The sequence below is a fragment of the Sturnus vulgaris genome, chromosome 5 (assembly GCF_052056855.1).
Source record: "Sturnus vulgaris isolate bStuVul1 chromosome 5, bStuVul1.hap1, whole genome shotgun sequence".
Lineage (NCBI taxonomy): Eukaryota > Metazoa > Chordata > Aves > Passeriformes > Sturnidae > Sturnus > Sturnus vulgaris.
This window is the reverse complement of record NC_142247.1, coordinates 52,170,659-52,183,583: the sequence shown is the minus strand read 5'-3', so window position 1 is coordinate 52,183,583 and position 12,925 is coordinate 52,170,659. Positions and strand designations below refer to the sequence as shown.

Here is a 12,925-nt window from a genome sequence, read left to right as displayed (position 1 = left end):
TTAGAGACAGGCTGTTGAGAGTAGATTGGCATGAAGAACCAGGAACCCAAGGAAACCAAATTGCCAGCTTGTGATTACTTTCCATCCTGCATTTCACCCCCCACATTTCTACCACTCCCACTCTTTGCAACAGAGCATGAGGTACCTGAGCTCAGAAGCACTCTGAATGATGGCACTAAGGAGAATTCATCATTGACTTTAAAAGACAGAAACTAAGCTAGAGCTGAGAAAACAGCTTCTTCCCTTCTATGGATATATATAACAACCTCAGGATAAGCACCTAAGGAGCAAATGGGTTTATTTGTCTTAATATCCTGTCTCATTTTAATTACAATGAATGAGGATACCAATTACAATATTAAAATAATGATGTTAAAATAATAATCACATATACAAGAAACAAAAACCCATCTTTTAAGGTCCAAATCACAGATCTTAATCACTCCAAATACAGGACTTGGGCACCTATAACAATACTTATTAATGTGCCAGATTCTGTAATACCCAGAAGACATGAAACAATACTGGAAAAAAAGAAGCTTGGGAATAAAGGCAATGGCTAAACTAAACAGTGTCAGGACACAGGCTCAACCACTGGACTGCAATCATCTACTGTGTTTGCTTTCTTCTCCCTGGGTGGCCATGCAATGCCCCAGGAGACAGCCTAAGCCAGTGACAGTTCCCAAAATTCAGCAAAAACAGGCCACCCTCAGTCAGGGAAAAAGGGTTTAGATACATGGGCATGAGCCATACTGCATCACTTGTCCTTAGAACTAGGGAATTAACCCATTTTATTTATGAGTTAGAAAAAACTGCAGAAGACAGTGATGCAATAATTAAATCATGCCTAATGTAAAAGTTTCCAGCTGTAGTTCACAGATACTGGTTTCTATGTATCACTATGCTGCCTTTCACTTCTACTCACCTGGCGTGCCATGGGGTAGTGGAAGTCCCTGATATATACCTGGACTGAAGTAGACCTTAAAATTATCTCTGCAAAAATTTTCAAGAAATGTAGGGTCAGACCTCACATTTGAAGTTCAACAGATACCTTCACATTGTTAGATTTGCAAAAAAAGTGTGCACTGTAACATCTGGAGTGTAAATCATTTGTGCCATGGAGATGGCTAAAGGAAGAAGAAAACATGATGCTTTCTCCTACTTCACGTATCATTCTGTCATAAAAAAGGCAACCTAACTAGTCTACAGTTACCTTCTGAGTTAGTACTTTGCTGAATACTTCTTTATTTTCTACTGTCAGAGTTTTGTTTAAAACCTTAACACTACATTCCATGGGAAAATAAGGCTAACATGTCAAACTCTATGTATTTAAAGTCCTTGACTTCAGCCCCATCTTTATAGAAAATTACCTCAATTATTTTTTGTTGAAGAATGACTTCTAGACAGGCTCCACTGATACTTGGCCTCACTGCGGCTGGGAAACCTGAAGTGAGAATTTTTTTTACACACTTGCTGAAGCCAAATGAGAAAAAAAATTTAAATGCCTAATTCCCATTTAGACAGACAAATGCTTCTTGATTTGCTCCAAAATAGCTAGTTCTTATTCTTATTTTGTCTATCAGCCTGCTGAACAGTACTTTGGTATGCTGATGTGTTTTCTGTTTTACCTCTTGCAAAAAAATAAAATTGTAGTCAACTGGCTTTCTTTCAAATAAACAAAAAAAGATCTTGTCTTACTTCTCCATTTTACACCAAAAGTCCTGTATATATACAGTCTCTCTGTATATAAACTTTTAGTAGTTGCTATAAAAAATCCTTTTCATAGCTAAATATTTATTTTTGAAAGCATCATCACAAATGTCGGAAACAAAGTCATTAGAACAATAATCTCGTTATAGAAACACTTTATGACTTGAACAATTTGGTTCAAACTTTCCAAAATGCATACCACTCAGCCCCTTTGTGCTTCCCTCTATCAGAGTAGGACTGTATTTTATTTATGTGAGGCACCATTGAGGAAATATGTTAAGACTATATTTTTTTAATCCTGCAACCAGTTAAAGTTGCTCAAATCCTATTTTACTGTTACTTTTTAATGCAAATCCCTTCAATATTTTGCCCTCCTGTTGTGAAAAATGGACATTGTTTTGTAAGGAAACATGTCTGTCAAAAATGATAGAAGCTAATGATATGTGGGGTTTTCCCTTTTTAATCAAAGGGAGGGTGTCACATTTAGGAATAATTTTATGTAGGAATTATTTTCTTCCAGAAATCTGAAGGTTCTCATGACTAAGTTGAAACAGAGAAATAGTTCCAATTTCTGAGTATGTCAGAGGAGCCTCTATTCTCTTTGACATCTGTGCAAACTAGGATTACCTCCAAATGAACAACCTCAGGGGCTGAATAAAAAAATATTCCATATTACATTGAAAAATCTACTCTGAGGGAGTACAATGAACATCAGGATGGTACAATAATCATTCCCCTCATGAAGAAAAGGTTCCCTTTTGATGTAAAATAAGCCAGCATAACAACAATACGTTGAGTGAAATCTTCAGAAACATGTTCTAAACAGTGGGTGGCTACTGCACTTTTGATGTCTGGGATGGCTTTGAGATGCAGCATTCAAAAGAGCTGTCAGCTGAAAGTGGATGCAGCTGGAGAAAGTTGGAATCTGAACCTAGGAATGGCGTGGGCTGGCTGCAAATTACAATGAAGGCCTACACAGTGTATAAGCTTTTTGCTGCCTGAACCAATAAAAGTCATGGTAGCCAAAGTTAAAAAAAAAAAAAAAGCTTTTTGTTTCAGTGGTATATAATGCCACTACCTAAAATGGGAGCAGTGATGAAAGGCAGCAGCACACTTCTCACAGCTGACCAGGGCTCAGAGCCAGCAACTGCATCAAAAAGGGTCCACAGCTTCCAGCAGCCAAATCACTGAGCAGTCATAACCAACAATCCCTGACACAGTGTGCTCTGGCAGGATGGTGACAGACTTCTGGCTAGACTGACTCACATTCTCCCAGCACCTATATTAGCAGACAATTATCTGACATTTAGGAACAGACATATATATTTATAAAACAGAGTCTTTGCTTGATCCCTATCAGAGCCAGGATGCACTTCTTAAAGGGAAGCATTTTAAAAATACTTTAAAAAGGAATTGTATGCTGTTACCTTCTTATCCGACACTCTACAGTTATAAAAAATTGCCTCAACCTCTTTTGTAGGATTTGCATGTTACTAGCATATTACAAAGCCGGTATACTGATGCCTAAATCTCTTGTATTTATTGAAGAACAGTAGCCATGCACATTGCTGCTTTCCTTTGGCCAATGTGTGGATTCTCCTGGACACTGGTGCTTTTCAGATTCTGTTAACATGACATAATTTATTCCAGTAAAGTTTTAATTTTAGCTCACTGTGTAATCAGAGTGTATCATTTTAACTACTGTAATCTCTAAGACAGCCCCTTAAATACCACTCTCCACAGGACTGTATGTTCTGTTTAAAAAACTAAATAGAACATTCAGAGAAAGATATGTTTGGTACATTTAGGACTAAATGGTATATTTTGGTTTTACCTGGCAGAGCTCAATGTCCTTACACTTTTGTTATAAACAAAGAAAGAATATCACTTTCTAAATGAAGGGTGCATTTGAAACAGAGGATTCAGTACATTCTTACAGAGGGTTTATTTTAGTAATACAAAGAAATCGTTTGTGTACTCTTCTACAAAGCATGAACACGTTCTGCTAGTGATTAGGAAGAAGAATACATATTGTTCAGAAAAATAAATGATGCATATAGATTTTCTAACATGAAACCAAACCATCACATTAGAGAGCAGAATTCATTTGTGTATGTCAGAAATTTACATCTTGTACTGAAAACAATGATGTGTGCACCGTGAGATTAATTGCTAAAAGCAAAACTAAAAAGTGATCAAGATAATGTATGTTTCTGGTATGCATTTCCTTCCCAAAACTAAATGAACTTCCATATTATGGAAGCCAGATTAAATCTGTTATATGCTTGCAACTCAGCATGCTCTGAGGATCACATTTCTACCTATTTAGCTTGTTTAGGAAGCTCCTTGTTTAACAACACAAAAAGAAGTTTCTAAAATGTGTGTTTTATTTGTCAAAACTTAGCTCAGGACTCACACAACATATATTTTGCATTAGGAAAACAACCAGTTTTGTATAGTGTTGGTTATATATTTGTACCAACAGTTAATCAAAAGGATTTTGGGAAGAGACGTTACATCTACTAAATTTGAATATACATATGTACTTGTATGGTAACCCACAAAATATTTCTGTGGCTAGCTTCACCATTATTATTTTGTACACTCTTTTAAATTACTTACTTATAATAGAATGATCTTGTGCTTTTGCTGGCTTGCTAGGATCTCCAGTCCTGCTTATTTAACCTCACCTCCACAGGGTTGTTTACACTTTCAGAACCTGATTTCAATTTACTTTAATTTTCTCAGACACTTTTGTATTTACAAAAGCTGAGCATCTAGTGACCTCTCTATTCCTGACATTTCCTTTACTCTCCACCATGAAAAAGAACAAAAACCCCAGTGTCCCATTTCTGTTCCAAAAACCCTAAACTGCTTCCTTCAGTGGGTTGGTCCGTGTAATTGAAAATGGCAACCAGATGTTTACAGAACACACAAAAAATTTTCCTTGGGGCCTTTATTCTTTATAATTGTTTGCTAAAGTTAGTTGGATTTCATGGAAACTTGTCTGAGACTGAAACAAACATCAAGTAAGGGCTCCTCCTAACTATATTCTGAAAAATAAAAAAAAAAAATAATAAAAGAGTTAAAACTAATATATTTCCTGCTCTTGTTGATGTATTTCTAACTACATAGAAAACCATTCTCTAAGGGAGAAAATTTGATTCTCTTAGTACTTGTTTTACGTGCCATCACATGAAAAACATCTCTATTTCACAATACATTATTCGCTTTCTACTTTCTCAAAGTTCAGCTGGCTATTATCTAAGCATGACTGATTTTTGTTCCCTTCCCTTTTCCCCACACCCATCAAGAATATATTCTCATAAATTTTGGGGGGTTTGAGTATATTTTGCCTTTTAAGAAGATGCTGTAAACTACATATTGTTTGTCCCTCCAAGATCTGAGTCACCACAGCCAATTAATACCTGAAATCTCTCCATCTTCTTTAGAAATCATTTTCTCTTTTCAGTTTTTTGTCTGCCTGATTTTCTCAAGGCCAGTCATGTACTCCAAGGAGTCTGCAAGACCATCTTGTTACCCCAACAGGTGACCCACTACACCCAATAAAATGTCTTTACCTGATATTTCAAGATATCTAAGATTTAATGCTTCACAGCTCCAGGGAATCCATTTGATTACTTCACTAACTTTATTCCCAAAACAGATTTCCTAATAACAACTTAGTTGTAGTACATCATGCCCTGATTACTACAGGCATGATGAACACATTGTTCTTTTTTCCTTGGCAGCAGAATTTGTTAACACTTTGTGTTAACAAGCACTTCTGTTCACCCAAACATACCAGTCTTTACATTCATTGAAGAAAGAGCATCACTGTGTCCTCCTGTCTTTACCACCTTCTCTCATTTTCACTAATTCTGCTGATATGGTATGTCTTAGAAAACGAAAAATGGATGTCTGGCAGTCACCAGCCGTGGCCCTGGGGGCCTCCAAAACCTACACTGTAGTTTATTCTCTAGACTAATTAGCAGCTCTGAGAAAAGTTACTGGCTGCACCTACGAAGGAGCACTTCTGCAAGTTTCTACCTTGCTGCTGGCCAGATGTCAGCAATTAAGCTGATACTTTTCCTATTTAGCCTCTGGTCCAAAGTATGAACAGTGAGAAGAACAGTGAAAGGTGATACAATACGCTAAAGGAATAACATAAAGATATAAAGCAAAGAGCATGCATTTCATCCTAGTTCTGACAGTGACTCATGAAGTCTCTATCCTAGTTTTCTCCATCTCTAACTGATGTGGAAACATTTTCTGGCCTTGTAAACTCTAGCTGTGAAGCAAAGTGAACTGAATAATTTTTTTCCATTAAAAATGTAAATTTTCTTTTGAAAGTAATTTTTCCAAAGGATACCCAACAAACCAAAATGAAAAACTGACAAAGACTGACTTGGAAAATTGCTTTTGGGGAAAATGAAATGAGAATTTTCTTTCATCTGTCCCCATCTGCTTCTTCAGTCATGCAATATATAGAGAGACAGAAAACTTTGCAGCTAACATCACTCCACATCTGTGAACACCTGTGCTTGCTTCTACTGCCTCATGCTCCCTGACATTCCACAAGCACCAGCTTTTACAGGGAGTGAGCACCACTGGGTACAAAGAAGCAACAGGACTCTCTATAGAGAGCCAAGAGGGGGACAGGAGAGTCCTTATCTTCCATAACAATACAATTATCAAACTACCATTTTACAGAAAAAGGTGTTATGCCTGAATATATTCAGGTGCCTTTATCACTGATATACAGACGTAGTGCCACTTTAAATATCAGACAGATCTCTTGACTTGAGCACATAAAGAGAAAGGCCAAGATTTGCTCAGATTTGCTCCCACGCGTCTGTTGCTCAATCATCCCTTCCTGTTCCTAGTGCAGCTCCACCCAAGCACCACTCCCACATTTGCAAAAAGCCAGATCATCCTCATAGTTAGTTGCTGGAACCAGGGCTTCGTTTACACAGCCAAGAATTTAAACACAGCATGCTCTTAAAATGGCAGAAAACAGAACAGAATTTAGTGTATATTGATAATGTCAGAAAAGAGGAAATAACTTCAGATCTAATATTCTTTGCAATATATGTAAATTTAAGTATCTATCTAGTATATGATCCCTACTGAACAATGTCAGGAAAATTAATAGGACATCAAAATGGTACTGATTTCTGTGGAAATTGACAGAAAAGCTAAATATTGAACAAAGCTAAGATGGGTTTAACACTTATCTTATGGAACAATAAATCACACAAAAAAATCCCAACCCAAATAAATATTTGTACTGTAGTGAACTTTCTAATGGCATGGCTAAAATTTAATCTTCAATGGATGTCACTCAAACTGCAAAAAGAGGCAATAGTAAAGTTTAAATACTTAACTGCAGTATTCAAAAATAGGAAATGATCATGTAAATCAATATTATGAAAATGGTTTATGATTCTTTTCTTAAAGTCCCTCATTGCAGTTGCAAAAGCTTCCACCAAATTCCTAAAAGCCTAAGGCAGCAGGGAGACTATAATGTTACGCTGCACTCAGTTTGTCAGGAGCCTTAATACATGTGCTTTTTTCCATGGCCAAACTGACAGGTTACCACTGAGCTTATTCTCAATTTTTTCCATTCCAAGAGTGAGTGGTAATGACAGAATTTTGCATGTTTTTGTGGAATGAATTAAAATTGGCTAGACAGATATGACTGTAACATATAACTGCACACATTTGTTGGTGCCTGAAGTTTGCTGAGATTTGCTTAACTATTAGTAAAGGTGAAGAATTGAGAAATGAAGGAAATGCCTATTATGGGAGGGTCACCAAAGACTAATGAGGCAGGCACATTCAGCAAAGGACAGAAAAACTGATGGCTCTGTAAGGAAAGATAGAAATAATTTATTTATCTTTGAAGATGTCATCTGGGCAAAGTATGGAATTCAGGAAAGATTCAGGAAGTAGGCAGTAACTAGGAACATTATTTTTGAAGGGCAGAAATGCCTATTAGCAAAACAAATTTCTGAGATAAAACCTTCCTTTTAAAAAATGTGAAAATATTGACAGGGTAGCACAGAGTCATAGGGACATACACAACCTGTCAATCTTTACTGTGGTAACAGAGATGAGAGCTTCCCAGACTGGAAGAACGGGGAAGAAGACAGAAGACACTGGAAAATATTTGCCACGTTTTTCTCTGGTATTTGCTACTCTGGAAGGATCTAAGGGGGCTCTGAAGCCAGGTGGCTCAACCCACTCATCTCTGATAGAAAAACGCAGCTCTGTCCTGGGCTGAGGCAAGGAAGCCTGGAGACTTGTACAGCTCTGTAGGGCAAATCTCCCCTGAGAAGGCCTCGAAGTGTAGGGCTTTCTCACTCCTCCTTCTGATCTTTTTATTATTTTCCATGTGATTGTGACACCAATTTCAACACTGTCCAAGTCTGTGGCAAAGGCATGTCTTTTTCCAGAGGAGAGACAGATTTTTACATTTTATAAACAAAGAAGAAGGAAGGAAGGAAGGAAGGAAGGAAGGAAGGAAGGAAGGAAGGAAGGAAGGAAGGAAGGAAGGAAGGAAGGAAGGAAGGAAGGAAGGAAGGAAGGAAGGAAGGAAGGAAGGAAGGAAGGAAGGAAGGAAGGAAGGAAGGAAGGAAGGAAGGAAGGAAGGAAGGAAGGAAGGAAGGAAGGAAGGAAGGAAGGAAGGAAGGAAGGAAGGAAGGAAGGAAGGAAGGAAGGAAGGAAGGAAGGAAGGAAGGAAGGAAGGAAGGAAGGAAGGAAGGAAGGAAGGAAGGAAGGAAGGAAGGAAGGAAGGAAGGAAGGAAGGGCCTGCTGTTATGATGAGCTCTTTGCTCATCAGCAACTTCTTTTGAACTGCTTACTTCAAAACAGATTTACCACAGATATTTACTGGAGATGTTAAAACATATTTCTCTAGGTGGTAATCCCAGCTCTCTGCAAAATCTGACTATTCCATCATCTGCTACTAACACAATTCTAACACAGTTCCACCTCTCTATCTCCATCCCAGCAGCAGACTAAGAAACATGTTAAACTTACAGCAAATTGGCTCATTTAGGGCTACTGCAAAAGGAAGTCTCAAAGAGCTCAGAGCAGGCATAAGTATCATCAGTCCATGGACTTTTCCCTCTATCTGGATTTAATTACCAAGGAATGGTGAAAGCAGCACAGCTACTTTTTGTTCAAGTAAAGCTGCTTGCGAATTTACTGACAAAGCTATTTTTCAGTGAAAAATTAGGAGTTTGAATTATTTATGTTTTACTTCTGAACACATCTATATGGATTTTTCATAGTAAACCCATAAACCACAGTCTCTTTGCCATGATTTTTTTTTAAAAAAAAGCTTTTCTTTTGTAGATAACTGTTTTCCAGTTACCAAAACTCAAAATTGATTGGTTTGTAAGAATTGAAAAATTTCCACTGAAGTAAACTATTCCCCTGATGTTACCCTCTGACAGCAATGAACTCAACCCAGTGCTGCAGCCCAGGTGTTGAGGATCCTCCTGGAAGATCAGTGTGCAGAGCTGTCACATTTAGGTTTCAAACAGCAGCAGAACTGGTCCCAAAATTCTTCACAGGCTAGCGCAAAAAAAAAGCTAGGAATGTTTTGTGGTGAATTTTTTTCCATATATGACTTCAGCTAGAGTCTTGGCTCTCAGCCATTCAAAACAAAAAAAATCCTTTCAAATTTAGAGTGAACTTTGAAAGACACACAAGTAAGAAAGACTGCACACAAATAAAAGCACATGATAGAACTGCTAAAAAATACCAAGTAATAAGAAATTGCTCTTTTTATACATTTTTCAGAGCATTCATGCTCTTTGTTTCTCAGTTCATTATCTATATATTTTTAATTGAGGCCTAAAGGAGCATACATTCCCGTTAGAAAAATATTATGCTGAAGAATAGCTCAAAATACCTTTCTCCAAAATAAGGAATACTATCCCATCCAGAAGAGTAAACCCCATCATCTACTGGGGGAGAAAATTAACTTTGAATGTAATTTGCTTAGCTGCAAGAAAAGATTATTGGGTTGGTATGTAGACATCCTCTATTACTTCTTGTTTTTAAACCATAACCTTACAGCTAGACACTTATATAACAGAGAATAGTTAAAGGCAGATTTATGATGCCATGAAATGGACTTAAAGTAGAGTCTTACTCTTTGACTTAAGTTGGCAAGCATTTTACTTTTTTACATAATCCAGCATCTGCTGGAAGCTGTAGGATGTTCCTGGAAAATATCTGACCTTTTTATTATTTTTTTATTATTACTGGAAAAATACTACAGGAAGTACTGATTCCAGCCTGTAAAGTATAAATACCCACAGTTAAGCTCATTTCTGCAGAGGCAATATTTGGAGTGTAAAAACTGTACAGGAGAACTTCAATCTGAACTCAGCACTGTAGGAAAATCTAGTACAGTCCTTTCTATGTTGGTTTTTTTTTTTTTAATAAGTTGTAACTGAATTTGGTATACCCACCTCCTTGGTCATTTGAAAAAGAATTATTTCACAGCACGTGGTCCCCAGAGATACCAACTTTTCTCTGCAGCCCATCTGACATTAGCAAAGCCTGTAGACATGGTGTGTCTTGTCACTCTGAGATGAAAGTGCTCGAGGCAAGGAGTGGCTAAAAGGTGACTATAAAACTAGATTAAAATAAGAGTGAGATGAAGACAATTTACTACTTCTTGGTATAGCTTGCCAAAGAAAACCACATGCACCTCATTTTCAAGAAAGTTTCTTAAAGAAACTTGAAATTAGGGATGGAATTTTGAGCAATCTCTAGCATGTTAAGAAATTGTAGTTTTCATCTATGAAATTATCTGATTTGGTTAAAGATCAAAACAAACCTGAGCCTCTGGTAGCTCCAGAAGTGTATTGCAAGCCTGAATTATGCAAATAGCACTCCCTTTAGCACGAGAAATATCTGTTTTTCTTCTGACAGAATTGCAGCCTGTGTATTTTTATTACAGCCTTCCATTTCCTGAATTGACTTCCAAGATCAGTTTGGCATCACAGTTTCAGTTCTTACCTCTGAAGTCTCCAAGAGCACTCAAACATGGTCATCACATATCTGACTGGTACCCAACCTTCTCTATCAAGCACAGTGCAACTCTACACAATGAAGCTACAGTGCAAGAGATCAGGATTCTTCAGTAGTCTGCTTGAAGTATGGATCAAATTTCAAGAGGAACTGAGAACCAACCGTAATCTATCCCACATTCAGCAGCAAGTGGAAATGTACTTGTCCTATATTGTGTTCTTTAACAAGATTACAGAACAATCAAAACATTACTAGATGATTTTTATATGTGAAGGAAAAAATCACCTTCACACATACAAGTTTTCTTTAGGAGAGAAAATTATAAGGAACCAAATGTATCAGGTTTTGTTATGAAACATTCTACTGAAAATCCCTCAGTTATATTGGTGAAGTTGGTTTGAAAAGTCATCAGAAAACGAACTGATCTGATTTAGTTCTCAAGACTATGATCAACTACTTTGCTGCATTTTTTTACAGAAGGATATAGCTTATGGAAGAATCACCTAACTGTGGAAAACTATCCACACAGCTGAGAAGGGCTACAATTTGGCTTCTATCCTTACTTTAATCAGAGTTTATATGCTTTATGTTTGTGGAGGAACGCTGGATCAATTCTACATTTAGTGACCATACTTAGTAATTAACAAATTAACTAACTCCAATTATTCTTACTGCGAGAAGGGCCCTCAAGCCTCAGATCTTCCACCAGTCTTCTGTTTTCAAGGACTGTGACTGTATATCCATGTTTTGTCAGGATGCGCTGACAGAGCTGACGGTCAGTTTCATGGTGAGCAGGAGGTGCATAGAGAACTGCTCTTCTCGTGTGGCTTCCAAAGTACTGGAGAATGGAGGCATCAATCTACAGCAAACACAGTGCAAAGACAATGGTTGTAAGATAGGACATTCCTCAGCAGTATAAAATACAGTTGTTGTTTTTCACAAAAAGAAGCTAGTAACTTACTGTGACAACAGTGAAAATAGTTCCAGTATCTTTAAGAATTCTTTTTATATCAGGGACTCTGGAACACAAATTCCATCTTGTCTGCCTCTCCATTTTTTCTATCTTCATTTTGAACTGACACTATAAAGGTTTGAAAGTTCTAGTTAGCACTCAAGGATCTTTAAACCATGTTCTTGCCCTTGTGGAAACAACTTTTCCTGAAATCTAGGCTGCTCTGGTGAACCGGCAACAGCAATTGCCATCTGACTTCGATGGTGGCTGTGGTCACCTAAACAGAGGCCTTGGTAGGTCCCATGTGAACTGTTCCAAGGAATCCGGGTCCTATGCAGATGGTAAGTGCAGGCATCTGAGTTGTGCTATGCAGAATTATTGAGTAAGAAGAGTGCTGGGGTAAAATCATACACAGGAATCCTAAACAGATATGGAGATTACTGTGCTCTAAAAAGTTAAATGTAACCTTGTCAGTTCTTTATTGACTTATTAGTCCCACACAATCTAGCCCACAGGAGGACCGGCAGAGAGACTCGCCTATAAGAGCAAGTGGAAAGGTATCTGATGCCTCCAATGAATCCCAAGATACACTTGGATTATCTACCACTTACTCTCTTCCCATACAGTGCCTAGGGACAAAGGCATTTAGAGAAGACCCTTCCTCTATATCTACCCTGGAGTACGAGCTTTTTGAAAGAAAAAAATGGAAAACAGACACCACAAACACACAGTCATAGTGCAAACATAACATCAGTTTCTGAAAAGGGCAAATCACTGGGCCATTGCCATCAGATCTTTGGGCAAGGGGGATATTTTATGCCTTAAATAAATGTGGTGGGTTAACCTTGTCTGGAAGCCAGGTGCCCACCAAAGCCACGCTACCACTCCTCTTTCCAACTGAACAGAGGGAAAAATACAATAAAAGTCTTGTGGGTAGAGATCAGAATAGGGAGAGATCATTCATTGATTACTGTCATAGGCAAAACAGACACAGTTTGGGGAAACTGATTTGTTCAATAATAAATGGAATTAGAGTGAGATAATCAGAAATAAAACCAAATCTCAATACACCTTTCCCCCACTTGTCCTGTCTTCCCAGGTTCAACTTCCCTCCTGAATTCTCTACCTCTCCCTCAGTGGAGAAGGGCGGCTGGGACTGGAGGCTTGGAGTTCATCACACGCTGTCTCTGCTGCTCCTTCCTCCTCAGC

At 37.8% G+C, this 12,925-nt stretch overlaps 1 protein-coding gene across 3 annotated transcripts in view; it reads right to left on the bottom strand.

Moving 5' to 3' along the window:
• The window catches only part of CPED1 (cadherin like and PC-esterase domain containing 1), a 154,360-nt gene that overhangs the window by 129,549 nt on the left and 11,886 nt on the right, over positions 1 to 12,925 (bottom strand). For 2 of the 3 annotated variants that reach the window (XM_088165705.1, XM_088165706.1), the window contains exon 3: positions 11,422 to 11,623. In XM_088165705.1, coding sequence (XP_088021831.1) covers positions 11,422 to 11,623 — 202 coding nt within the window. The remainder of the gene's footprint in view (positions 1 to 11,421; positions 11,624 to 12,925) is intronic. The other variant, XM_014877707.2, reaches the window with a different exon arrangement.